General features: G+C 37.8%; 1 protein-coding gene across 2 annotated transcripts in view; it reads left to right on the top strand.

The window, feature by feature from the left end:
- SMARCAD1 (SNF2 related chromatin remodeling ATPase with DExD box 1) overlaps window positions 1–26741 on the top strand; it is a 40543-nt gene that overhangs the window by 12816 nt on the left and 986 nt on the right. For both annotated transcript variants that reach the window (XM_021550316.4, XM_085579067.1), the window contains exons 5-22: window positions 1158–1221; window positions 5474–5562; window positions 7420–7509; window positions 8137–8221; window positions 9684–10075; window positions 15054–15256; window positions 16444–16534; window positions 17736–17835; window positions 19317–19376; window positions 19587–19662; window positions 20098–20233; window positions 21284–21421; window positions 21734–21829; window positions 22255–22372; window positions 22624–22745; window positions 23847–24035; window positions 24897–25015; window positions 25901–26083. In XM_021550316.4, coding sequence (XP_021405991.1) covers window positions 1158–1221; window positions 5474–5562; window positions 7420–7509; window positions 8137–8221; window positions 9684–10075; window positions 15054–15256; window positions 16444–16534; window positions 17736–17835; window positions 19317–19376; window positions 19587–19662; window positions 20098–20233; window positions 21284–21421; window positions 21734–21829; window positions 22255–22372; window positions 22624–22745; window positions 23847–24035; window positions 24897–25015; window positions 25901–26083 — 2351 coding nt within the window. The remainder of the gene's footprint in view (window positions 1–1157; window positions 1222–5473; window positions 5563–7419; window positions 7510–8136; window positions 8222–9683; window positions 10076–15053; window positions 15257–16443; window positions 16535–17735; window positions 17836–19316; window positions 19377–19586; window positions 19663–20097; window positions 20234–21283; window positions 21422–21733; window positions 21830–22254; window positions 22373–22623; window positions 22746–23846; window positions 24036–24896; window positions 25016–25900; window positions 26084–26741) is intronic.

The following is a 26741-nucleotide window of genomic DNA, read 5'->3' as shown; positions in this document are numbered from 1 at the left end:
TTTGCTTCTTAGTGGATCAAGCTTTGTGCTTAGGCTCCCTTTATTTTGGGAGAACAGAAGGGTTGCAAGTAGGAATTATTCTCCTGAACATTGTAATTAAAATTTGTTGTGTATGTCCAGAATATATCTTTTTTTAGTTTTTGGCTGCCTAGAATTTATTTGATTCAAAGAATGATAAAAGTTCACTGTAGCTTAGTAACTTGGTAGAAATGCTATGTGATGTGTCTAACTGCTGTTTTATGACTTAGCTACTGAGCAGCATGTGAGGCTGATGATGTATGTTTTCAGGAGAATGCAAGATAGCTCCTGTATCAGCAGAACTTTGTGGAAAATGAAGACTGTGCAGATTTTTTTTCTGCAGTTACATAGCTGCAACATTTTTAAGGCGGGCAGAGGACTATCAGGCAAATCTGTTGTTCCTTCATGAAAGATCTGGAGTAGACTGTCCTGCCAAACTTGACATAACTGATGAAGGCTATTAAGGAAAAAAAATCACGAGCCTTCTGAAAAAGAAATTGTGCCATTGTAGCAAAATTGTAAGATGCTGTTTCTAAATGCAGACTGATACTTGAGAATCAGGATTCCTCCCAACTTCATTTTTTGTGGGTGTTTTTTTCATATTTGTAACATTTAGGCCATTTGCTTTTGTTGCTATTACCTCACTTGCAGAAAGCCTTCTAAAAGAGTCAACATGCAGTTTGTAAAACAGATCTATGTTTAGATTACATGTGGATGGAGGAACAATCTAGGACTGCAAGGATGTATTGATAAACCTTGAGGCCTGTTATACTTTTCATCCATGTGCTTACAGGAAATGGACCTGTGCATCACAATAGTATTCACTTTGAGTTAATAAATTAGAGGGTTTTATTATCTCATTTTGTAATAGGAACATTGAATAGTCTTTGGAAGAAAGCTTCTAAGTAAATCTGCAGAGTATGTTTGTGAAGTAGGGAAGAAAGTGATAATAAATGACATTGTATTCAAAGTGTTAATTTGATACCTCTTGGTTTTGTTTTTTTGATTTTCTAATACATTTATATTTGAGGGGGGACGTTTGAAAGTGTTTTTCAGTCACAGCTGATCCAGCATTTTCTTCCTCTGTTCAACTGGATTAAATTTTTCCACTTACCAGTTGCTTTTTTTTTGTTTTGCAGCTGATAGAATCAGCATGCACAATGGATGAAGCAGTAGCTGCTGGCTTGAAGCTCAATGACAAAGGTATGTTTAACAAAAAACCTCACAAGACAACACCAAAAGCCAAACTTTAGAAACTAGCTAATTCAGTGAGATTGGTTGGGAACTGTTTAAAAAGTGATAAAGCTTCTGCTAAAAGTTGCAATGTTGTTTGTTTATTGTAATACTACAAAGCTGAATTTACAGGCTTTGCAGGGAGAAAGATGAAAAGAGAATGTGGACCAAAATCTGCAAATAAAACCAGAAAGGAAAATTTGTTCTGTGCTCAGGATTGCTTTGCTTGGGGTTTCTTAAGTGATTGTGTTCTTGCTGGTTCCTTCTTTGTCCAGAACTTGAGGCAAATAGTAAGGGGTTAGCAGAAGTAATGTTCTAGGTGAGCAGTCTGGTAGTATGGAAAAAATATACTGAGTTTGTAGTTACTAATAAGTAGATATTGTTTGTATCAAGGTCCATTGCAGTTTTTTCTTCTGCTTGCTTTCAAGACTTGCTTGTAATTCAGAATAAGAACTGTTAGTCAAACATTAGACAGATCCCCCTGGTTCTCTAGCAAAACATCACCCAAAACATGCTTTTGAGCTTATTTAGGGGTGTCTGTTCTGCATCTCAATTTATGCAGTCTCATACTGTTACCAAAATAAAGAAACAAAGCTAGACCAAAAGCCCAACACATTTTGTGGGAATATGTTCTAAGTGTTAGATGTGTTAAAGGGTCATAATCCTTGGGCTTTGGGTTTATTTCTTCACATCACCCAAGTCCAGGGTTAAGTCTTGTCTTATATTTTTGATTTGTTGGAGTTGGTCAGGGAAGAGTGGAATTCTGAATTTTTTTTTAGAAAGCAGATCAATCATCTGTTTACAGTTCAGCTGTCCAAGGTTTTCCAGAGGGATCTTTGTTGAAATGCTGGAAAAAGCTATTTCTGATCACTTGATGATTTAGTTGTTTTGAGTAGTTTTTCATGCAGGAACCTATGGATTTGGAGCATGTTTAGGAGGAAGTGTAGGTTGAGGGAGAACTGTTTTACTCCTGTTGGTAAAGTACAAAATTTTTTGCTTATTTAATTTCTCCCTTGTACTTACTGCATTTTCATTTTCTTCTTTTTATATACAAGTGCAAAGATTTTTGACAACTTCCAAGAAGTTTTAGGAACATTCAGGCTAATGTGAGAGAATGGATGCTTTTGTGTTTTGTGTTGTTTGATGTTTGTTTTTTTTTAACTAACCAAATATAAACATGAAATCATTTTGAGTTCATCACTGTGTGCTTGGTCAGATTCTATAGATGGAAGTTCTTGGGTACTGGCAATAGGAACAAGGCTGGCATATTTTGAAAAATACACTGAGTGTTGCTGTTCCTGGAAGACTGATTACTTTTTGAGAGTTTTGATAAATATTAATCCAATTTAAACTACTGTATATCCTTAAACTTTGTTGCAGTTCAGTGTTTGAACTAAATCACTTTGATTTCTGGTATGTAGGCCCTGCCTTTTGGCCAATTTTTTGCTGATTAAGAATGTTGTTTCATGTCCTTTTAATATGAGCCACAGAAAAATCTTCTTGGCAGCAAAACTCTCACTAATCACAGCTGTTGTATAAAATATTTAGTTAGGAATAAGTATGCCTGACTGTGATGGTATAAATCACCTCATTTTGGACACATTTTTTAAATAAGGAGACATTACTGAACATCTGCTTTAACTGTCAATTTCAGGTATGCTTTACTTGTTTAGAAATGTTGGCTGTGTGAGAGGTCAAGGCAAGATACAGTTTTGCTAAGCACAGCTTTGTGAAAAAAGTGTGACCATGATATCCTTTAATTGTTCTGTCTTTTCAAAATGACAAAACACTTGTATTTATAGCTTGAATTCAATAGTTGTGTAAGGCCAAACAAGAAACGGTGCAGATTTTGTAAAGGTATGAAGATTAGATATGACTCATTGAAAATACGTGTCTAAGATGTGAATTTGTAGTAATACGTGTTGCTTGTGATTTGTTTCTGGTGGTGTTTTCTTGAAAACCTCAAAAATGGTGGGTGTGCTGAGCTGAAGCCTCATGTAAATCTGTCTGTTATTCATTGCTTTTTGAGCAGTTAGAAATTACTGTTTTATCATGATGAGGAAAGTCACTGTGATAAAAGGGTTGGGTTTTTTTTTGTTAGAGGTAGCAGCAAGTAATAGGAGAGATAATTACAAATGCTCCTCTAAAGTCTGAGATCTTGGAGCTTCTTTTCTCATTGCTCATTAGTTACAAAATCTATGGGGAGAGCAAGGATTCCTCTGAAACGCTCTGCCTGCACTCTGAGGATGATTCCTATCTACAGTAAGAGTTTCTTTATCCCTTCAGCCATATACTTCCTTAGCACAGGAAGAAAAAGATAAGTGTGCTTTGCCAAGTAGATGTCTTCAGAAAATTGGCGCGCTTTTTTGTCATTTGCAAATGTGATGGATTTCCAAAGACCACGGGTTTATTTTTAAATAATTCTGTGTAATTCCTGAGACCATGATTTTCCAGATCCTTTGTTTCAGTTCAATTGCCTCTAAAATTGCTCATGATGGGGCTTCCTTCAAAGGCTATTGAGTGCTCAGCCCTAAGGCAGAACCTAAGCATGACCCAAAAGCAGGAAAATCTTTGAAATACTCTTATATCCAGCCCGTGTATTTTTTCAGGGCAAAGGGGTTTGCAGGGTCACTGTTCACATTGAGAATTATCCATCCTTGAATACAATGTTAATTGAGCTTAAGGCCTTCGATGAACTTCTAGTGCTTGACCCAGCAGCAGCCTGACAGCTCCTAGTTTGGATATCAAGACAACCACACATTTCTCAGACTTAAGATAGTATCAGGCATTTTCCTGGCAATATTGTTTAAATTATTTCAGTTATGCCCCATTTTCAAGTGTTCAAGGCCAGGTTGGATGGGGGTCTGAGCAAGCTGATCTAGTGGAAGGTGTCCCTGACTAGAGCAGGACTTTGGAACTAAGTGATCTTTAATGTCCCTTCCAACCCAAACAATTCAATGATTCTATGATATTTTTATCTAAATATATATATATATATATATATATATATATATATATATATATATATATATATATAATATAATATATATATAGACTTTGAAAAAAATCTTAACAGTTTTCTGGTATCTGTTACTAGATCCTTACTTTAAGGAAGAGTTGCTAGTACTTTGCTTTTCTTTGGGATGCTTTTATAATTTTTTTTCAATATTGTTATGCCACTTCTCTGATGTCAGAGTGAATGACTATAGTAGAAAATTTATTTGGAAGTATTTCCAGACAAAGTGATTTCTTGTATGAAGATTTGGCTACTTAATGTTCCAGAGTTAAAACTATTTTGATCATCCAGTCAGTCTTCTGGATTGGAAGGCAAATGTGCTTTTTGTGTGTGTGTGGGTATTTTTTTTCACTGGTATCCCAGGACAGGCTGGGAGGGGAGGTTGGCCAGAGATGCTGGTATCAGACACCAAAGCTCTGCAAGCACTTACTGTTCAGAGAAGATTTTCCTTCCAGTAGCATTTCAGGTCATGGACTAGGAATTTTCACACTAATTTGCTCTGATAATGCTGCTTCAAGCCAAGCTGGTGTGCAGAAGTACTGGTAATGTCTTCTTGCCTTCATGAGCCATGCACAGCACCTGACTGGGCAGGCCTTAATGCTGAGATCATAATCTCTTGATAATCATCAGGGCCCAAAGACAGTCAAACTTATAGCTCATGTGGACTGTTTGTAACTGATAAGGTTATCACAGACTTAATATGCATAGTTTTCTTTGAGATGTCTGGATTTAATGTTGAAAAAGCATTTGGTAACTGCTCTGGTGTGCACCTGAGCCAGAAATCAGTCACCAGTGCTTCCAGATTGGCAGTGATGTACATATTCCAACACACAGATGGAAGAAATACCAGCTTGAATAAAACCAGACACAGATACACTTTTATGTAGCTTGTGTGTAATAGCATGTGGCAATTATTAAAAAAAGAAGAATAAAATGCAATTTCAGTTGTTGTATATGAGAGGTAATTGATTAATTGCCAGACTGCTAAAGATAGAGGTAAATAGGCATGTACCTTCAAGCAGCTGCTTTGCTTCAAGTTTCAATGTATCTTTGGTCTGTAGTAGGAAACTTGTGGAGTAAGTTATGGTAAACATTGTGCAGGGTACAAGTAGCTACAGCATTGTAGTAAGTAAAATATCCTGCTGTTTTGGAGTGAACGTAATGAAAGGAACTAATTCTTCTTTTCCATCTCAATTCTTTTTGTAGCTGCCTCTAGTAAAAGGAAAGAAAGAGATTCTCCCACAAATTGCAAAACCAAAAATGAGCAAGTTGCAAAAAAGTCAAAAGTTAGTTATGTAAGTACTGTGCTTTTCTCTTTGTGCATTGTAAAATAAATGGAATTACCTGTCTGACTATGTGACAGTGGTGACTTTTATCAGAAAATTAAGTCAAATCATATCTTGCCATCTGAATGAGGTTTTTGTACTTTTTTAATTGTTGACATTCTGAATGAATGCTTTGTTCTTTAGAGCTTGTGTGTTTATATCACACTGGCCAGTCCACTGCTTTTGGTGGAAGTACTTGATGGCAGGTAGCAGTGTGTGAGGCTCTGAGTGGGAATTAAAGGCTCTGGATGGCTTTTCCTCCTCAGGTCATTCCTTGTATTTCCTCAAGCACATGAAGGTAACATCTTTTGGTATATCTACTGCTAGTCTTTTTTATAGATTGTACTTATATAATTGAAACTATGACTTGGGGAAATCTTTAAAAATAATGAATTGGTTACCTTTAAAAGAATGACTACTTTGACCTCTGCTAATAAATGGGAACTGTGTCATGATCCTGGTGCATTCAGGATGGTATTTGGTAGATTTGCACAGTCCTATATTGCTATTATGAAGCCATCTTCCAGGCATCCCAGTAGACATCCTTGAAAGCCACTTACATAGAGAAAGGGAATTCTACATAAATACTGGAGGCTGGATAAGGAAGGTGACTGTTGAAATTTAGGATAATATTGTCCTCAGACAGAACCAAATAAAACACAGCTCTCTGTTAAAGCAAAAATATTACAACTCATTTGTAATTCCTTCTTCCTGAAGGATAGAGGTGGTCTGGGTTTGTTCTTCCTCACCAAACCCCTGGGTTTGGTTATGAAAGGAAGCTTTAGTTAATTATTAACCAGCCAGCCTTGCAAGCAATGCTCCACCGGACCTGGTTTTATTTATCAACTTGATTTTTTTTCTTAACAATTTCATTACAATTAAAGGGGGAAGGGTTAGAAAAAACCAAACTTGGAATATGGATTTTTGGAACTCATTCTAGAAAACCGTAGTAAGAACTTGCAGGGTTTTTTTCTTAATCTTGCTTTTCCATGTGGTTCCTAAGACCAGAGCATACTTGGGCAGCTCTTCTATGAACTGTAGCTGCTGTCTTAGTGACGTTAAGGCTCACTGAGGAAAGTAATAATGTCCTCTGTTACTCAGACTGCCTCTGGGTGATCCGATTTGTACTCTTTCAACAAAGTAAATGCTGGTATCTCTTATGTAGACAAGTAGCTCTGTAACCACTTTGCATTCAAAGCTCTAGGAAGAAACTTGTGTAGTTCTTTGTGGTGAATACAAAGCAGAGCAGCTTTTGGCCCATGGAAGTTTTAGCACTTCTTAAATTCAATTTTGCCAGGCTGGTTGTAGCTGTTACGGAGAGAAACTATTGTTAATGAAAAGTCCTACCAGTTTTTGATATGACTGTGTGATGCTGTGACATAATACGTGTGGGTTTTTTTACCCATAAATTTTAATATAAACTTACCATTTAACATGTTTGTAGGCTGTGGTGTGTTAAACACCACATGCTTAGTAAGCTAATCTAATCACCAACCCTGATATCTTCTGCCTTAAGTATCATCCAGCATTGCTAATGACTTTTGATTTTAAAGCAAAACAAGCTAGACAGTTCTGAATTTTTCTTATTTTGGTATGTAACTTTGCACTGTGTATGCTTATCAAGTAAAGAGTCCCAGTTTTTCATGACTGAAGACATTACCTATATTTGTGAAAGTTTTGGTCTTTGATCATAGACTGTTGTCTAGCTTGAAATTGTTTTAAATGCCTTTGTCATTTAGAGTATCTCTTTGAGGATAAACAATGGTTTTCTTCTGTTTCTATAACTGTAATTAATATTAAACCTAATGGGTGCCTTTTTTAACATAGCTGGATGACTCAGAACCCAAAAGACAATGGGAGAGGCAAGAGATGCTTGTGAAGAAGTTGCAAAGTACATTCCCTGGATTGGATAAGGAGGTGAGCTGATGTCTCCCTATGGCACATCAGGTTTTGAGCTCTTAAAAAAACTGCAGCTGTTGATAGTCCATATGAAACAGTTCTTTTACCGACAGCACTTCCAGAAAGAGCCCAGGGTAGGAAGGCTTTTACTGTTGCTGCTTTTAGAATGTAAATTGTCCTGAGCTGAGAGCTGTGGGATGTGGTTAGGACTATTTGGAACTTCTCTTCCTACATTTCTTGCCCTATGACAAGCCTAGCATAGTCAAATTTGATGACTTATTATAAAAATGCAAGAGGAAATGATCCCTCCCTTTCTTACTCTTCTCCCCCAGACTGCTAAACATATTTAGCACTTGATATTACCTTAGTACCTGATGGTCCTCAGTGGCTACTCGAGCCCTTTCAGTACTGTGCTTGAAATTGTTGGAAGCAAAGCTTGTCCATGTGTGTTCTTACACTTTTGAAAAGTGGAGTGCAGCTCTGCCTAAACTAAGTGTACAAAGAAACTGAAGGGTCTTCTCATTTTGTTTTCCATTTTTTTTGAATAGTCTGATTTACAGGGGGTTTCTTTGATTGACATTACTAGGCACAGATATTTAGCTTGCTCTTATCTCACCACAATGCAAATGTCTTATTTTTTACTAGGAACTGAGAGAGGTACTTGAGGAACATAACTGGGTGTTTCATGATGCACTGGAGGCCCTGAAAATATTTGCAGACGACGAGGAGGGTAAAGACAGATTTATAATTCATTTTATCCAATGACAAAACAGACTTGTAATGCAAATATTTTTGAATGTTCAGCAATGACAGTCCTGACAGCACCATGCCTAGAAACCTGCAGTTTGAAATCCAGTATTACAGGGTGGATAAAAGAAGGAAGCTAAATTTTTCTATATTTCTATTTTTGCTCTCCAACTAGGGATAAATATCTTTGCCCTGCTAATACGTATAGGTATAAAAAGTTGTAATTACCTATGGGTATCTCTTAAAATATATTTTGGTACATGTCAAAGCTGATACATGCTCCTCCCTTCCTGCTTGCTTTAAAAGAAGTTTGTTTTTTAACTGCACTATTTGTAAATTACTAGTTTCCAAACCAGTAATTGCAAATAACTGTGTAGGTAACAAGTATTATATGCTATTTAGTCAATTTTAAATGTATTCTAGGAGAGCAACATACTAGAAGCAGGCCTTGAATTATGCAACCAGTCTGTAAATCCCAGTACTTTAAATGTGGCAGGGAGCAAACCCAGTGATTCCAAGTAAATCTGCAAGTTATAACTTAAGTCCTATTTAATGAGTTGATTATTTTCCAGTGTGTTACACAGCTGTCAGATATGTACATGTTTTGCTGTATCAGCTATTTAAGTGTTCTTGGGACAGGGTAGTGTTCTTAATTGGATTCTTTACAAGTGGAGAGAGCTAACAGTGTTCAGGAAGTTGTGTCCTTGCTGCTGCTTCTGAGAAGGCAAATGTCAGGGTTGGACTCAATCAGCAGCAAGCTGGGATGGGAGAGAAGAGAAACTTTGTACTGCAAGTGCTCTCTAGCAGTGAAGGAATCTAAACCCTTACAAGGCACTTCTGAAAATTACTTGCTTGCATTCAGTTAAATACCTTCTGTCTTATTTTAAGGCAGCTGAGTTATTTTGGTTGGAGATGCCTCATTATTTGAGGGGTGTTTTTAGCAAATGCATGTTTTCATTGTTCCACCCTGAATCATGTACTACAGTGCACTGAAATGGAAAAAATGTATCATTTTCTTGGTGAAAGAAGGCTTGTTTTCTCAAGTCAGCAGAAGTAATATCTGCAGTCAGGGTCAGTGGGACCAGTATCTCATCTTAAGTTCTCATCAGAGTTCTTAGCTGTTTGCTCTAATTCTGAGCTTCTGCAGCTCACAAATATTGCATTATGTTGATCATCTGTATTTTAAGATACTTGAAACTTTCTGCTATTTGAGTATTATACAAATGAGCTTTACTTACCTTGTACTCGCAGTTAGAGCTATTTACATATTTTATACAGATTTGCTTTTCTGTTCTCTTAGGATCACCTGCTTTGAGTTCTTGTATATTAAATATCAGAACTGTGTTTTATAGAGCTGTAGGTTTTATTTTGGAAGAACAATTTGTGTTTTCATCAGCCCCATACCAATATGCATTGACTTGTTACCTTCTGTGTTGCATGCGTAGGTATGGAATTTCCTCCCAAAAGGAATGTTGCTGACTGGACCGAAGCCTCTACTAAAACCCAAAGCGAGGAGAGTAAAGATAAGGTGAAACAGAAAGCTTCTGAGAGAGAGCAGAATGGCTTTCAGAAAAAGGACAAAGTCAAAAGGAGCATTTGGAGTGCTGAGAGAGAAACAGAACATGTGGAGGATGAGTCCTCTTCTGAAGACGGTGGAAGCTCCCTGGATGAGGACTACAGCAGCGGTGACGAAGTGATGGAGGATAGCTACAAAGCGAAAATCCTCAGCTTCCTGCAGGATGCTTCCCTGAGTGAACTGACTCTGATTCCCCAGTGTTCTCAGAAAAAGGCTCAGAAGATAATAGCGCTCCGGCCCTTTAACAGCTGGGAGGCTCTGGTAGGTCTGCATTCTTCCTTTCCTATCCCCTGCCTGCCTAGAGTCAAGGTGGCTTCAGCCTAGGGAGGCTTAGATGGGTGGCCTTATCCTCATTAGGCTGAAATGCTATGTTCCTCCTAAGCCAATAGCATTTCAAATAGTGTCATATGACCTGATTTTGAATGAATTAAGGGGTGATTTTTCTGGAAAACTCAAGCTGATTGGCTGACATTACTGTCACTCACTCTGTAGCATAGAAAGTTGGTTGATTTCGCTGCAGAAGGAGAAATTAGAGCTTTCACTTGAGAAGGAGGTGTTTGCTAGCCTGTTCTGAGCCCCTGTAGCTGAAAACCCATGCAGGAGGGAAGAATGGGGCAGGACCTTTACTGCAGACATTTGTGCAGCAGCAGCAGCAGCAGCAGCTTCCAGGGTTGCTCCATGATTGAAGAAGCCAGCATGGATATTTTCAGTTTCAGGCAAGAAATGGTCATTCTCTTTTTTTTCTTTTGTGCTTTTATTCTACTTCAGCTTAGTGTCTAGCATGGTTTTGCTAGCTGAGCAATGCAGCCATTTTTAGTGGAATGAGCTGCCGTTTTTATTAATGAAAGGTAAAGCATCAGAAGGCTAAGCCACAATCCACCACAGAAGGGAAAACAGTGTCTTGTTGGTAAGTACATTATCTACTGTCGCTTTGTTGTTACTTTCAGATGTTTACCATGGCTTGTTTGTAGACTTCACATTTCATACAGTTTTAACTGCAAGACCTCAGACCTGCTAAGAGCAATGTCCTGGTAAGAAATTTGAAATGCATTACAGCAGATTCTTGATTTAATTTTTTAGTGCTTTGGATTTTAAAGCAGTAACTGTGCACAGGCCTTTTAACAGAATAATTTGGTGTTTTTTTATCAGTGTGCCTTCTGAACCCCCCTACTGATGTATGCAAGAACTTTTTCAATATCTGTAAAGCAACAACATTTATTATTCAGTGTGTGAAATATATTACCACAAAAGAATAAGGGATACTAAATCGAATTTTAAGAAAAAAAAGCGATCTTTGTGTGTTGTGTTGTAAGGGGAGGGGGGAAGACAAGAGGACGATATGTGAAAAAAAACAATGTACTGGTATGCTGCAAAAGAAATCCGTTTTGCCCCAAGCCTTTGGCTTCTCACAGAACATCTGTCATACATCTATTACTTTCTAAACTTGTTGGATTTTGTCTGAGCTTAATTCTTTGCAGAAGTATTTGCTACAGGGCTCTTCTCCTTTTCTATGTTAAATATTTTACAGTTAAAAAAACGCTGCATGGGCCTGTTTGCATTCAGAATTTGTCTTTCACAGATTGCTGCTGTCAGCAGCCACATGTTTATGTAGTATTGTGAATACTTGCCCAGAGTAGAAGTGGTTTGCAGCAGATTTTAGCAGATGTTTTATATCAGTGTGGATTTAATTGTTTATAAAGATTCAGTAGCTCAGTAACCTAGTGTTTTTCCTACCAATTAAATAAGGATGGTTAGAATAATGGGGAGAGCCGATTCAGTTAAAGCATTAAAAAAATTGGTTTAGTTTTGAATCTCTTTACTGTAATGGTATCTTGTGTAACACAATGTGAAGTACAAGTTGTTACCACTTGTTCATTATTAGAATTAAGGAAGATATTAAGACTCTCAGTCTGAGATTAAAACTAAAGCCTACTTATTTGTAAATTGGATGTTTTATTCCAGGAAAATATAAATGAGATTGTCTTTTTTATTCTACATGAGTTTTTTTAAGTTGGACTAAGCTATTTTGTTTCAAAGAGGATTTAAATTAATTTCATAAGCTCATAAGGTTAATAAGAGCACTTGGAAATACTCTTTGAGGTTGACATTTCAAGTGTTTAACGCATAGGAAAACATTTACTAGGCAGGGTTGTCAAACTAAAAGGAGAGAGCTGAAATTGTCGTTGCTCACAAAGATTAATTCATTTGGCAGTTTAGAAATGCTTACACTGTAGGTCAAGTACATTTTCCAGGAGGAAACCTGGAACCTTTTCTTAATATCCAACGTCAACTTTCCCTGGCACAGATTCAGGCCATTTCCTCATGTGCTGTCCCTAGTCACCACAGTGAAAAGATCTCTGCTCGCATCTCTGGTTCCCCTTGTGAGAAAGTTGTAACTGCAGTGAGGTCTCCCCTCAGTCTCCTGTGTTGGCTTCTCACCCATCTCTCACCTGTTTGCTTTGAGATCCCGATGATACCCCACTGGCATACATTGTGGGCCAGCAGACAACATGATTACTTTCCTTCATGGAAGCACTTCTGGGCACCAATTGCCCTTCCTCCTCATCTTAACTCCTCTATAAAACTTGCTGGCGTTTAATTATATTTTAAGAGTGCTCTCATTTCCCAACTGTGGAATTGCCCAGTGTTGGAAATGGCAGCACTCAGTGCTGTTTCTCAGCAGAGAGGCTGTGAGCACAGTCACATAAGGGGCAGTACCTGCCTGCTTTCACTGTGTGCCAAGAAACGAAAGCAGAGCCTAGACTGGCTCCCAGAGGAGCTGAGCTGAGCTTTTGGGGTCTGGGTTGGTTGCACTTTTCTGCTTCTTCTGGTAAATGTGGGAGAGGAACTGGATAGGGTTTAATGCTGTTCAGTTTCTTTTTTTTTTTAGGTGTATAACTGTTACCTGTTTGGATTCCTTTTAGTGTAAAAACATATGTATTGGTGTGAGACTTGCTGTATCCTCTCATTTTTGTTATTCACAGTATTACTCTATCACAAAATACGCTGTCTTACTTAGCATTTAAAGCCTTCATGGTCTACAGAAATTCTTACACAATACACACAAGTTAAGCAGATGGGAAGTGTTACATTGAAATGCTGACACAAGTACATCCCTTTTAGGGGAATGGGAGAACTGAGCTGTCAGAGGTGAATGTACTTGTCCGTCATATTCGGTACACTGCAGCAGTATGAGCTAGGAGGTACAGACTCAAAGGCGAGCAGCTCCACCTTTTTTGTCAATTTGTTTACCTGCACGTGTACAAACTGCCACAACAACCAAACTCCAGAACCACATTGCACCAAAGCCAGCTGAAGGAAGCAGCAAATGCATCAAGTTAGCAATGGGAAACTGCTTACAGTGGAATGATCGAGGCTGAGGCTGACATTCACCCTTAGGCATTAAAGGGAAAGCCTTCATCATCTTGCAAGTGGTGTAAAGTAAGCCCAGCTAGAGTGTGCTGTTGTGGCAGTTTCAAGTGTGCTGGGAAAACTCATGGGTTCAGTTTCCATGATGGTCTCACATTTTTGGGGCTCATTTGAAAAAAGCTGAACTTGGGAGGATGTCAGAACCTCGAGAAAGTAAATGCCACCCATGCATCTGCTTTGAGTTCTGAGCAGGGTAACACCCTGTGTTTCACATGCAAACCAGTGGCTAAAGTGTTTCTTGTTGCAACTTGGATGTGGATGTTAATGTGCTGACATGAAACAATACAATTTCTGTTAATAACAGATGGCTCAATTCTCCACACCTTTATTTATGGATTACAGGATTTCTATTCATGCCAACCAAAGCTTTAGTCATCAAAACAAATGTTGAAATTTTGTAGGGACCTATTAAAACTGTGTTCTTTTTTGTTTCTAAATAGAGGTGTCTATTTAGAAAATTTCTTTACAGGTGTTGAAATGTGCCCCTTAGCCTGGTCTAACCTATGAGTGTTGGTAAACTTTCTGGGGTTTGTTTAAAAAATACAAAAAAAAAAAGCATACCCCCAAACTGTAATTACCTCACTCTCTTTATTGTAAAGATATTTTTCTAATGAAAGCTGTTTTCAAATTTTATTTTTAATCTGGTTATAGTCTCCACCTTAACAAAACTTGCTTTTACTCTGCAATGTGGCAATATTGGTGAGTTACTTAACATGTAATAGCTGGATCACTCCTGTTTTTATGGAAGGAATTCTTGGAGGATATATATATGAAGTCTTGTGCTAAATTTAGATTTTAAGGTCTAAAATTCAGAAAAATCTGTGTGAAAACTACTTCTGTTTTAATACAAGAATGCTGAATCCAAAGCAGCTTGTATTCTTCAATTCTTTAAATCCATTAATAAACAATAAAAAGCCTGTTCTTTACAGTGAAATATGCATAACCACTCAAGAAAATAACTACAAATATGACTCCAGTTACTGCAGAAATATATTTAGTGGTAGGTTTTACACTTTCTGCAGGTGGCTCTATATGGAATTTAGGAGAAATCAATGGGCCTGAGGGGCCTGTTTTGATACAACTTGAGGCTGCTAGTCTCTGTCATGTAAAATATTCATACTGTGATGAAGACCAAAATTTAGAGGAAGGAGGTACACTGTGTGTATAGTGTGGACTTGAAGAAGCCAGTGGTGGAAGTAAGGCTTCTATGTGCTGACAGTACTTGGTGACCACAGAAAACCTGGCACAATGCTAAAGTTCACTTTGACTACCTTTGTGGTAGAGTTAAGTCTGGAACCAAGTAATGCTGAGCCCCAGACAGACCCATAACAAAATGTAGTAATCTTCATTATAGGCTCATATGTTTGCCTTGATACCTACATTATGCATCTTCTACCTTTAGTATCTAATAGGGTTTGTTTAAAAGGGCATCTCAATGAGAATGAGTGCCTTTTTTTCCTTCCTTGTGGGGTTTTGTTCTGGTAGTGTGCCTGGCCTTCAAAGCTGGCCTTTGCACTGTATTTTGCCTCCTGTTAAGGATTTTGAGTTTAAAGCACTTGTAGTTTGTTAGAAACTCTTCAGAGAATTTTTATCACTTAAGATTTCAAGTTCCGTAATTTGAGAAGCTGCAATGATGACCTTCAGTGTGGATTCACACATTTTGCAGAGGGCCAAGTCTTTGGAATTTTGAGAGAAGATTGGGATGCTGTTTCTGTCTCCTGCTTGAATTACTGCCTGCAGCAGCTGTGGATTTTCATTGCAACTGCTATTACCAATGTTCATGGACTTTTTTTTTATTATTATTTTGCAGTTTACTAAAATGACAAAGACTTCTGGTTTGTCAGAAGATATAGTGTGGAACTGCAAGATACTACTGAAGGAGAGGGATGTGGTTCTAAAGCTTATGAATAAATGTGAAGATATTTCCAATAAACTGACAAAACAGGTAACCAGGATTACTAGAGATGGAGAATGTGGATGGAACATAGAGCAGCCCTCCATTCTGAATCGCAGGTATCTCTTGTTTTTATACTTTAGAAGGGTGTTGGACACTAAGGTGTGCTTGAAGACTGGGATTTTCAGAACTGTAGTCTGAAAGTAGAGTTGCAGATTTTTTGATACTTAGTAGCTCTCAGTGAGCTGGGTAGTGATGTATAACACCTTATAGAATCTAACAGATTTTTTTAAAGTGTATCAGGAAAGCTGGTGGGCAGGATCAGAGCATAAAAAATTAGAACAGCGTTTTATTTCCTCCAATTTCTGGTGAATGTAACAACCAACCTTAAGCAATGGAATCATGAGTTGTCAACTTATTTCAAATAAAAACCAAAGCAAACCTGTGTCTGCAATGGGGGACAGATTTCAAATAGGATTTCATTGCAAAAATGCCAAGTTGGAACAAATCTGAGCAAACTGGGCAGGTTTATCAGACGGATGAAAGACATTTGTCAGGAATTTCAGGTGTACCAAGTAATTTGAAACTCTGTATCCAGTCGTAGTGGCAGCTGGGGTGTGTTGTGGGCAAGGATTTCTTTCAGAGAGTTAAATTGGCAAGGACCTCCAAATGGATATTAGGAGGAATAGATATGGATATAGTTGAGGGTATTATTCTAAGGGTTAAGAAATGTAGGGTTGTAGTGGGAATGGCCAAAGTAGCAGCTAGAATTCCAGCTGGAAGCAGAAGATTCTCAGCTGTGTGAAATAAAACCTGGCAGGAAACAGGAAGTCTTAGGAGGAAGGATGTCAGTGATGCTTCTTCTTTGGAAGAAGCGCTAAACTGGATGACTTGCTGTTGAGTGTGTTTTGGTAGGTTATATGTTTGGGTTTTTCTTTGGTGCTAATACAAACAGTAATTGTACAACAGTACAAAATCAGGGATGTGACTGCAAAATGCCACTTAATTCATTGTGTAGTTTAGAAATTAGTAGTTCTGTAACTGCTTTTATCTGGTTGTGTGTCACTGATGATAGAAGAGAAGTATTTCTTGTGTCACTCAGATCATTTTAGGTCTGTGAAAATGCAGATAAGCAACTCAGCTTGTGTACAGGTGACTGATAAAGAAACTTGTATTTTTCACTACATAAAGAAGTCTGGAGTGCATTAAAATAAAGCCAGTGTTAAACCTGCCATAAGTGTAAATAAAGTTGTGTTTTATGGAGAAACAAATAAAAGGTGGTAATAAGCTTGATTGTTCTTAACAGTTTGAAACTGAAGCCATATCAGAAGATTGGTTTGAACTGGTTAGCACTGCTGTATAAGCACAGATTGAATGGCATCTTGGCTGATGAAATGGTAAGTATCAAACTGCTTATTTTAGAATCGTTAAAATTTTGCAAGAAAGAGCCTGTTAAATCCTTGCCTAGAAACCTCAGCAAGATAAGTAATCCTAAATTGCAAACAGATTTCCAAGATCTTAGAAGCTGCTGAACTCCTTTCCATTTGGAAATTAAAGGTAGCCTAAGATTCTTGAGCACTTAGAAGTTACATGGTGTCTTCTGATGCAATGGAACCGGTTTCTACCACAGCAGTTATTTTCAAACCATTGAGTTTAACAGCTCCTTGCTCAAAATATAATTTGTTCTACTTATCCTCCATTTAGTGTAGTGAGCCCCATTTCTTTCTATAGTTTTCTCCATTTCTTCGTTTCCAAACAGGCAGATAACGATACAGGAAAAACCAAGTGGGTGGTAGAAGCCTTCTCTGCTTCTCCAGAAGAAGCATTTCCACCATCTCTTGTCATGACACTCCCCAACAACTTTGAGCTAAGAGAGACAAACTTATGGGTTTGAGGTTTTGTTAAATGCTGACAACTGCCTGTAGTTGTACAATGGAAAAAACTTACTGATGCAGCTGCTGAATTTGTGGTCTGTTGTTTTTAATCCTGGCTGCTGTTGTGACTTCTGATGAACCATGAATGAACACACTGCTTTGCCTTACTGTGATTTAGGCAGTGTTTCTCAACTTCTGTATGTTTCATGTTAGTAAGAATATGGGTGCTTTGTGGTAGATGCATAAAATTTAATTCATGATGCAGAAAACAGGAAAAGTGAGTGTTGGTGGAAATGTAGGCTTATGTTTAATCTGATTCTCATATTAAATTCCACTTCAGAAATAGCTGGAATACTCTTTGTACAACTGGATCAAATGGAAATAAGCATTTAGTTTCCAAGTAATCATTTTTCTGCACCATTGGTTCAGGAAGGTAAATTTTTGGAGATTATTTGAGGGATGAACTTGAACTAAAATGAAAGACTTCATTAATTGAAAAGATCAATCTTTGTTCATTTATTGAGCCAAATGATAATGAAGTTTGACTGAGGTTGTACTTAAGAAGGAATCGTCTTCTGTAAAATTGGTTAATCAGAACAAATTTTCTAATCAGATTTCTCATCTTTACTGGGCCATCACTACACTGTAATTTTCTTATGAGTTCAAAACTATTTTATGTCATGCAAATTGTAAATTTTGTTTAAATGGATTTATTTTCTCTTAGGGCTTAGGGAAAACAATTCAAGCTATTGCATTTCTGGCTTATCTTTACCAAGAGGGCAATAAAGGTCCCCATTTGATAGTTGTACCAGCTTCAACATTAGGTAAGTTACAACCTTCAAAAATATTTTTATTAGGGGAAAAAAAACCAAACCAATCATGGACGTATTATAAAGGAAAGATAATTTAATGAAAGAAACTTTGATTTGCTTATGATGGTACTCAGCTCCTTAAGTCATTTGAATTGGAATGCAGACCATACTTCAGGCATGCTTGTTCTGCATTAATTAGACTTAGCATGGAACCTTTTTAGATTATCTGTCTGCTTCAAAAAAAATGAAGCTGCTTGTTATAATCTGAACTTGTGTAGCAAAGTTGTTTTTTTACTTATTGAATATTGGCTGAACTTGCTAGTCTCCAGGCTGTGCTTAGGGTTAAGTTTCATGACATTTTAAACATTCACTGTCTTTTTTCGTGTTTACTGCATGGCATCTATCAAAGCAGATGAAAATCCTAAAATGATGAAGTTGTCTTTTACTTGTGTGTTCTGATTGTTTTATGGCCTCAGTTGAAATTGGAAAGAGTATAGTGGAATGAAATGTTAGCAAAATGGATGAGATTGAGCAGAGAATGGTTCCTGATGGAGTAAAATTTGGATTTGTTGAATGATGGGGGAAGTAATAAGATGAATTTAGAAAGTAAATGCTGCTTTTAATATAAAATACTTATTTGGCTTCAGAAATTTCTCTAGATGCATCAGAAAAGTTTCCAGTTATACAATTTCATTTTGAAATCCTCATTTTTAGTGTGCTTTCAAACTTCATTGGAACCCACTTTTTAAAACAACTCTTAATAATTCATATATTAGTTAAAACCTGAGGCGTACGTAAGTACGTGAACAAAGGTGCTTTTGTGAGGTTAGTCTTAGAGTCCCAATTGTAGAGGCAGGTTGGCAATGCCTGGGCAGTGCAGTCTGCTGGCAGTTTTCCTGACATGTTTCCAGAGCTGTCTTCTCACCCCTGACCTGCGGTCCCTCCCCTTCCCAAGTGGCATTTAGCAGCATCCCCCTTCTGCTGTGGTTTCGAGTCAGCATTTGTGTTGGCTGTCAAGCAGCTTCCCCTGGGGCACAGCAGTGTTGCCTGTGGCCACTGTGGTGCTGCACACCTGGAGCTGCACAGCCGGGACGTCAGGCCTCTGCCTGCTCCCAGAGGCACTGTCTCTCCTGGTGATATACTTCTGCAGGCAAGTACTGACAGATTAAGTGATTTGCTTTCTGGGGATTTAACTGTCTAGGGAAGAAACCAAGCTACAAAATTACACATTGTATTTATTTCACACAGTGGTTACAGATGGTGCAGGACCTGTTTCTGCAGGAGTTTGAAGAGCAAACTAGTTGAGTTACTAAAGCTCAGTTGGGGTTGACTCAGTTTCTTACTTATCAGTTTTCCAGTATTAAGATGAAATGTCTCTTAACCTTCAGGAGAATTTAAAGGGATTTGCATTAAAATCAGATGCTGAGGTATGAAACAGCAAGACATAATAAAGTATAAATGACTTGGGTTTTGTTTTAATGTTGTTTTTACAGATAACTGGATAAGAGAAGTTCATCTGTGGTGTCCTGAACTGAATGTCCTCTTTTACTATGGTGAGGAATCTAGTTAAGAAATTAATCCAGTAATGCAGTTGCTTGCATGGCCAGTGTAAGAAAAGACGAATTGGTCATGGCAGTGCCGTTATAAGACAGTTGTTGAAGTACACAGGTTTATTGAGGAGTGATTTCTCTGCAGTGTCTTTAATTGTTACATGCATATAAGTATATATAATTGTAGTCATTTTATGTTTTGTCTTTCTTTAGGATCCCAAGAAGATAGGAAACATCTCAGGTTGGACATTCACAATAAAGTAGTTGATTTCAATGTGATTGTGACTACGTAAGTACAGTTAAAACACTACAAATGGGAGCTTTAGTGAGGTCCTGCTGACCTCTAGTGGTACAAGAAACCAAACAATTTTAGGAGTTGGGTTTCGGATAATAGTTAACTAGGGTTTTATGATTATGTAAGAGATGCTGTGTCATAGGTGTTTTAGATATGTGTCTGTCAGCATGTATATTACAGATAATATTACATTGTAATAAACTTCAGCAGATTTTTAGCAAGTGTTATTGAGAGCATTGGCTTATCAAGTAAACTGAAATAATTTGCCAGTAATAAACTGTGTTGTGGTTAGTTACTTCCAGGGTGTTTTACTGCCCCTCATGTACTTTCTCCGTAACTCTTAATGATATTAGAGAATTTAATTTGATTGTCATAACAGCACATTCATTTTCATAGAGACTTCATGCAAGTGATATTTGTTTCTGACAGATACAACTCTGCAATGAGCAGCTCAGATGATCGAGGACTGTTCCGCAGGCTGAAGCTTAACTATGCAATTTTTGATGAAGGTCATATGCTCAAGAACATGAGCTCTATCCGCTACCAGCACCTCATGACAATTAATGTAAGAAGTTTAATTACTCCTGGGATAGAGGGGACAGCTCCTGGGTTTTGTGTTGAGTAGTTAAAAGCAGGGGGAAAATGGAGTATTAACTGTAACATTTAAATACATGTAACTTGAGAGGAACTACAACATGCAAGTGGATTTAAGTGTTGGTGTGATCTAAGGAGTGGATCCTGCACTGTGATCTCTTCTGGGACATAATCTCCCAAAGAAATGTAATACATTTCCTCTACCATCATTACAATGATGGTATTGCTTGAGTTTCAGTATTAAGCAAATTCCCAGTTACATCCCATAGTAGTAAAGATTTTAAATATGCTATTCTGATTACTTGTGCTAAAACCTTGTTGTACTTAAAGACTTGCTCTGCTACGGCTATGTCAGAAGAGCCAGCTTGAAAATATTTTTCTTGTGGCTTACAGCCTGAATAAGTGGAATTTTGAAAAATATTTGAGTACAGCTCTTTGTCTGAATATTTTGATCTAGCACTGTAGTATTTGTACAATAATAATAAACTTAAGATCACTTACTGCAATATACTTTTCAAGATCATATTTTCATCAATAGCCTTTTTTAAAAGCCAATCTTTAAAACTTGCTTGTACTTACAATTCAAAACTTAAGTACTTAAGTGCTTAAGTACTTAAGTGCTTAAGTACTGTATGACATTAGAGAACTTGATATGGGAGCAGCAATTAACATAGTCATCAGGAATACCCCAAAAAGAATACCCCAAACAATAAAAAAACCCACCAACAACGATAACCGAAACCAAGCCCAAACAGAGCAATCAAGCAGAAGCCTAATAGATCTAGGAATGATTTTTTAATTGTCTTAAATTTGATGCCCAGCTCCCCACAGATCTGTAAACAGTTTTGTTGACTTAAGAAGGAAATTATTCCATGAGTTCAAAATATATAATAAGTTTAAATAGTTATAATTTAAAGCAAGCTCATTTTCTCACTTCTCCATAGCTGTGGGGTTTTTTTTGCCAATAATATTTTTAGCCTAACAGATCTTTCTCATTGCTCTTTCCACTTTGGACAAACAGGCCAAGAATCGCTTGCTGCTAACGGGGACTCCAGTTCAAAATAATCTGTTGGAATTGATGTCCCTCTTGAATTTTGTCATGCCCCATATGTTCAGCAGTAGCACTAGTGAAATTCGAAGGATGTTCTCTTCAAAAACAGTGAGTGCCATGAATTCTCTTCTTGAAAATAACTTTTATTTTTGCTAGAAGACTGCTATTGCTGCATAACTTCTGTTTTATTGGTGTCTTATGTAAAAAGGTAATGCGATTGTAAAAATCTAGAAAATTAAACAATTGAGTAAACCTTTTAAATTAAAATATCCTGTAACAGGATATCTTGGAATATTAATGGTCAGGTCAAGTATGTCTGTTTTGGTTGGGGTTTTCACCAGGTTAGAGAAGTTAAGGTGGTGGTGGTGTTACGGCTGAAAGCTTCACACTGCAATTGAATTCTTTCAATGTTTTCCTTAGAAAACTGCTGAAGAACAAAGCATATATGAGAAGGAGAGAATTGCACATGCAAAGCAGATAATAAAGCCATTCATCTTGAGAAGAGTAAAAGATGAGGTAACCTTTTATCTTTAGAATGATGGGTTTGTTTTATCAAAAAGCCTGATAATCTCTGAGACCAACACTATAATATGAGATGAAATTACTGGTCTTAAAAAATATTAATGGGCACTTGCAGACTTCAGTGGTCTGAAGGGGGTAATGCTGATTAGCAGGGGAGTAGATCCCAAGTATTGCATATAACAAATACCATTTCATTCACTTCTGGAGTGTGCAGACCATGTTACCTGATGGGGAGGTTGATGTTATAATCTATGTCAGGACCTGAGTTGAATTGCTGCCTGAGTTAGTGAAGTTGCAAGTGATGAAAGCAGCTGGCATGAGGAGAATTAACAGATTATCATAACAGCTACAAGACAATGCAGAATTACTGATGGTTCACAACAGTACAGGTTTTATCTGGTATCATTTGGTTTTGTCAGGTCCTTAAACAGCTACCTCCCAAAAAAGATCTCATTGAACTGTGTGCCATGTCTGAGAAACAGGAACAACTCTACTCGGCTCTTTTAAACAAGCTCAAGAAAACCATTAACAGTAATGGTATGTAAGGACCTTGTTTCCTTGTGGATTTTATCATGCTGAGATGTATGTGGAATGTGACTACAGTCTTTGCTTTGTAGAAATGTTTAACACTCATAAACTGTCTATATCCCTTCTATGATTTTTTTTGAAGTTCAGGTAATAGGTAAATTTTCAGATTGAGTTCTTGCAAACAAAGATCTGCTGAGAGATAAAGGTGTTTCAGATGGTTCTTCTAAATAGTAGTACAAAGATGCCTTCTTTGCTTACAGAGAATAACTCCAATATGGGAAATGCAATGATGCAACTTAGAAAAATGGCTAATCACCCTCTTTTGCATCGTCAGTATTACACAAATGACAAGCTCAGGACAATGTCTACCCTCATGCTCAAGGTAAGGGGATTAGATTCAGAAGCAATCCTTCATTTCTCAGGATTTCTAATTCAAACTTGTTTCTTTGTGTGTTTTGTTGTCAGGCTTCCAGTCAAAAATGTCTTAATTCACTGTTGTTGCTTTTTATTTCTCTGCTTTTTATTTCTCTCTTTATTTTACTGTAGGTGTTGTAACACTGATTTTTCTATCATAAGAATGGAGCGAACAATTGTGGGTCTGCAGTCATCTCCTTTTCATAAACTCCGCCTTAGCACCTCTTCCCTCCACCCCAGAATTTAAAGCTAGAGTGTTTATGGAAAAAATCCTAGCTGGGCACTTGAGTTTAGTAGCTTTCTGAGTAGCAAGAACTGAGTAGTACAGAACTAAAATAGGGAAAGCCTAAGTATTGATCTGTTATGGATTTTTTAAAAAATGTATATGGGGTTAATGCCTGAGGAGCTTAGGGAAAATTGTTGCTGGTGTCTAAAATATATTAAAAAAAAAAAAATCTCATTGTGCTGCAGGTGCTCTAAAAAAGTTGGAGCTGGCTTTGAATATTCTTCAGCTTTGTTTTAAGTGAAGCCAGACAAGGCTGGGGAAGCAAGAAGTGACCCATTAGTTTATGAAGGATTTTTGTTCCTTTTTTACTCCCATACCATCGTACCGTCCAGATATGGCTTTTTCTTTCTTCCTGTCATGATACCCCTCTACCCACCCTACATCGTGGGCTGGGCTTTCCATGTCTTCTACCATCTATCCAAGCATTGGACCTCCCTTTTAGGGAATGTGTCTTCAGGGGAAGAGGTATCATTAAAGGGGTAAAAGGTCTTAGGGCTTGATGGGAAGTAGGTAATTGTTACGAAGGTTTAGCATATCCTTCTTAAGTGTTCGGCAGTATAAGTGCTTTAAGAGCTAAACCGCGAATGATCCTCACCTATAAACCTGAAGTTGAGAGTTCATCTTTTATTGCTTGCACTGCTTTCAATGCTTGCTTGCATTTGTCCACATCTAGGTTGTGTTATGTTTTTCTTGCAGAAATTATGGATGTTACTGTGTGGTGTTTTTGTTTAGTTTCTTGGTGAGATTGTGTATTGCATTATTTCCCTTCATTTTTGCTAATAGGAACCCACACATTGTGATGCTAACCCTGACCTTATCTTCGAAGATATGACAGTAATGACAGATTTTGAGCTGCATGTTCTTTGTAAGCAATATTCTCACATCAGTGACTTCACGTTAGACATGGATCAGATCCTGGATTCTGGGAAGTTTAGAGCATTGGAACGCATTCTCTCCAACCTTAAAGAGAAGGTATTGCAGATGGCTGAAGCTTTTTCCTGTCTAAAAAGTGGCTCTAAATAACTGGTTAAATTAATATCTGCCAGCTCTGTATGCAACCCAGTTGCTTTGCTGTGGAGTTTTACAATGTAATTTAGCGCACGGGCAGAATTGCAAAGCAGCACTTAAAGCTTTTAATGTGCAGTGCTGAGTATGCACCTCAATTTAGAGACAGCTGAAATAAATTTTCCCAGTTTTCCAAGTTTCAGAGTATTCATCCCAAGTTAACTACGCTATTAATATATGGGGTCCTGCATAATTTTCACACCTCATGGACTTGGACCTTTTTTTGGCAATTGAATAATTGTATTACATTAGAATAATCATGCATGTGTTAAGCCAGTGGAAAGGTAAGAGGAGGTTCCAGCTTGAAGTCCTGCCCTGAGATTCAGACAGGTTTATTTTGCAAATAAGCATATACCATATTCCTTCAGGGTATCCTGAATTTGTGCAGGTGGGTGCTGTGGATCTGACTATTTCAGACAAAATAGGGCTACTCTGTGCATTACATGAATTATTTAAATTTAAGTTTTGAATGAAAGTATTTTGATGTTTATGGATGATGTGATCTGTCATTTATGCATTTGTTTGAGTCACCTGAGTACAAAGTAATTAAAATATAACTGCAATAACAGACAGTGATTTAATGCAGCAGAATTACTGGATATGCAGTCTGCACTGAAAGTCAATCCTGACGATGATTTTCAGCTTGGTCTTTTATTTTGGAAAACAGGGATTCTATGAAAGTAAAATCACATATTTGCATCAATAAAGAATTACTGTTCTTCATAGTTGACGTGTTTCAAAATTTTTGCTTTGCTTTATCCTTTCCAGGGTGACAGAGTTGTGTTGTTTAGCCAGTTCACGATGATGCTGGACATCTTGGAAGTTTTGCTAAAACACTGGCAACATAGATACCTCAGGCTGGATGGAAAAACACAGATTTCTGAGCGGTATGTGACTCTTGCCAAAAATGAGAGAGAGGAAGCTAATGTGTTGGAAAGGAGGAGGTGACTTTGGACCCTTGCCTTTGTTTTCCAATCTGTAGAAGTCTGTGCTCACTGGACATTGACCATAGAAGGTGTTTAATGTTGAGTTTCAGATCACCTTTGTAAGGGTGAAGCTGAAAAATGATGTTTAGGTGGTGAGTCTAACAGTCTTACCCATGGGAATGAAGAATATGTGTCTTCAGCAGTTCCTGTTGTGTTTGATTTGTGTGTCACCATGTCATAACACCTGTAGCTATTCCTTGGAAGTAGAGAGTATCTCTTTTGCAAGAGGCAGATACACTCCTTTGTTTCTCTAGGACAAACCATTCTGTCTGTCCCTGCAGCTGAAAATGTTGCAATGCTTTTCTTGTTTGGGCTGAGCTGGTTTTCTGCCTCAATTTTTTTACGCATTTTCCTTCATTTCAAAAAACTGTCATTCTTGCTGGGGTGTTCGTTCCCATGTACAGCTGATGTCTGTTTCTGACCTTGCATTTGTGATTGGTACAGAAGATTGTCTTGAAGCAAAATTCATTCCCTGCCTCCCCATTTGTTTCATGTGTTCCAGTCTTCCATTGTCCTCCAACTGACTCTGTGTTCTGTGATCATCAGAAATCTTTTTCTAAGCTTGTTTCCACTCCTTGCTATCCATCTGTCACTCAGTATGTTTTTCTGGTTACTGCAGAGGACTGTTGGTACCCTTTTTCCTGCTGTGTAACATCTGTACTTTGGAGTTGCTGTGCAGTGCTGCTGTCCTCTTTTCCAAAAGATCATCCCAACTTCTGTGTTCAGCTCTGGAGCCAGTGTGGAGTGTTTTCCAAGCCCTGATGCATGGTGTCTTGTGTTCTGCAGGATACACCTGATAGATGAGTTCAATACAGATATGGATATATTTGTATTCCTTCTGTCCACCAAAGCTGGAGGCTTGGGCATTAATCTGACCTCAGCCAACGTTGTTATCCTTCATGACATTGACTGCAACCCTTACAACGATAAGCAGGCTGAAGACCGGTGCCACAGAGTGGGGCAGACACGGTAAAGCTTTTTTTACTTATAGTGCTTGGTTTTCTTGGAGGCAAGCTCTCAAAGGAGGCTAAAAGGACTGTATTTATGATTAAAAGTTTTAAGCAGAGACTTGTGTAGAGTAGCTCTGGGTTGCGTGGGAGCTAGGAACTGTAGTTGTCTTGGTCCATGTTGTTAGCAGAACAAACCTTTATTTACACTTTCCTCCTTTTCCTAGTTCACTATAAGTCTCAAACTGTGCATAATTCTCAAATTTCTGGTGCTGGGAACTATTCCAAGGTAGATCTGAAGTCTTTGGGACTGGCAAAGCTGTTTGTTCTCTTCAGGAGAATTCTAAGCTTTTAAGTGCCACCCTAACATAAAGACTGAAACCATAGAATGTGTGTAATTTTAGCTGTACTCAGTGGTAAAATGAAATTGAGGGAATTGGACTTGTTTATATTAATGGAGATTTTTATGACTGTTCAGATATTTGCAGTGGCTGGGAGTGCAAGAGAAAACATGTTTTCTTGCAATACAGAGCACAGTTATTCCAGAGAAAAATCTAGAAGCTCTTTGTATTGCCCTCTCATTCATTTCCCCATCGTTGCTTTAAATCCCAGCCAGCTGAACCAAGGTATAGCATCCTTCCCTTTTGCACTAATCCAAGCTAGGAAAATGGATTTTTATT

Source organism: Lonchura striata, chromosome 4 (genome assembly GCF_050655825.1).
Source record: "Lonchura striata isolate lonStrDom1 chromosome 4, ASM5065582v1, whole genome shotgun sequence".
In the NCBI taxonomy this organism is placed as follows: Eukaryota; Metazoa; Chordata; class Aves; order Passeriformes; family Estrildidae; genus Lonchura; species Lonchura striata.
Note: the sequence above shows the minus strand (reverse complement) of the source record. Positions and strands in the feature narration are given on the sequence as shown.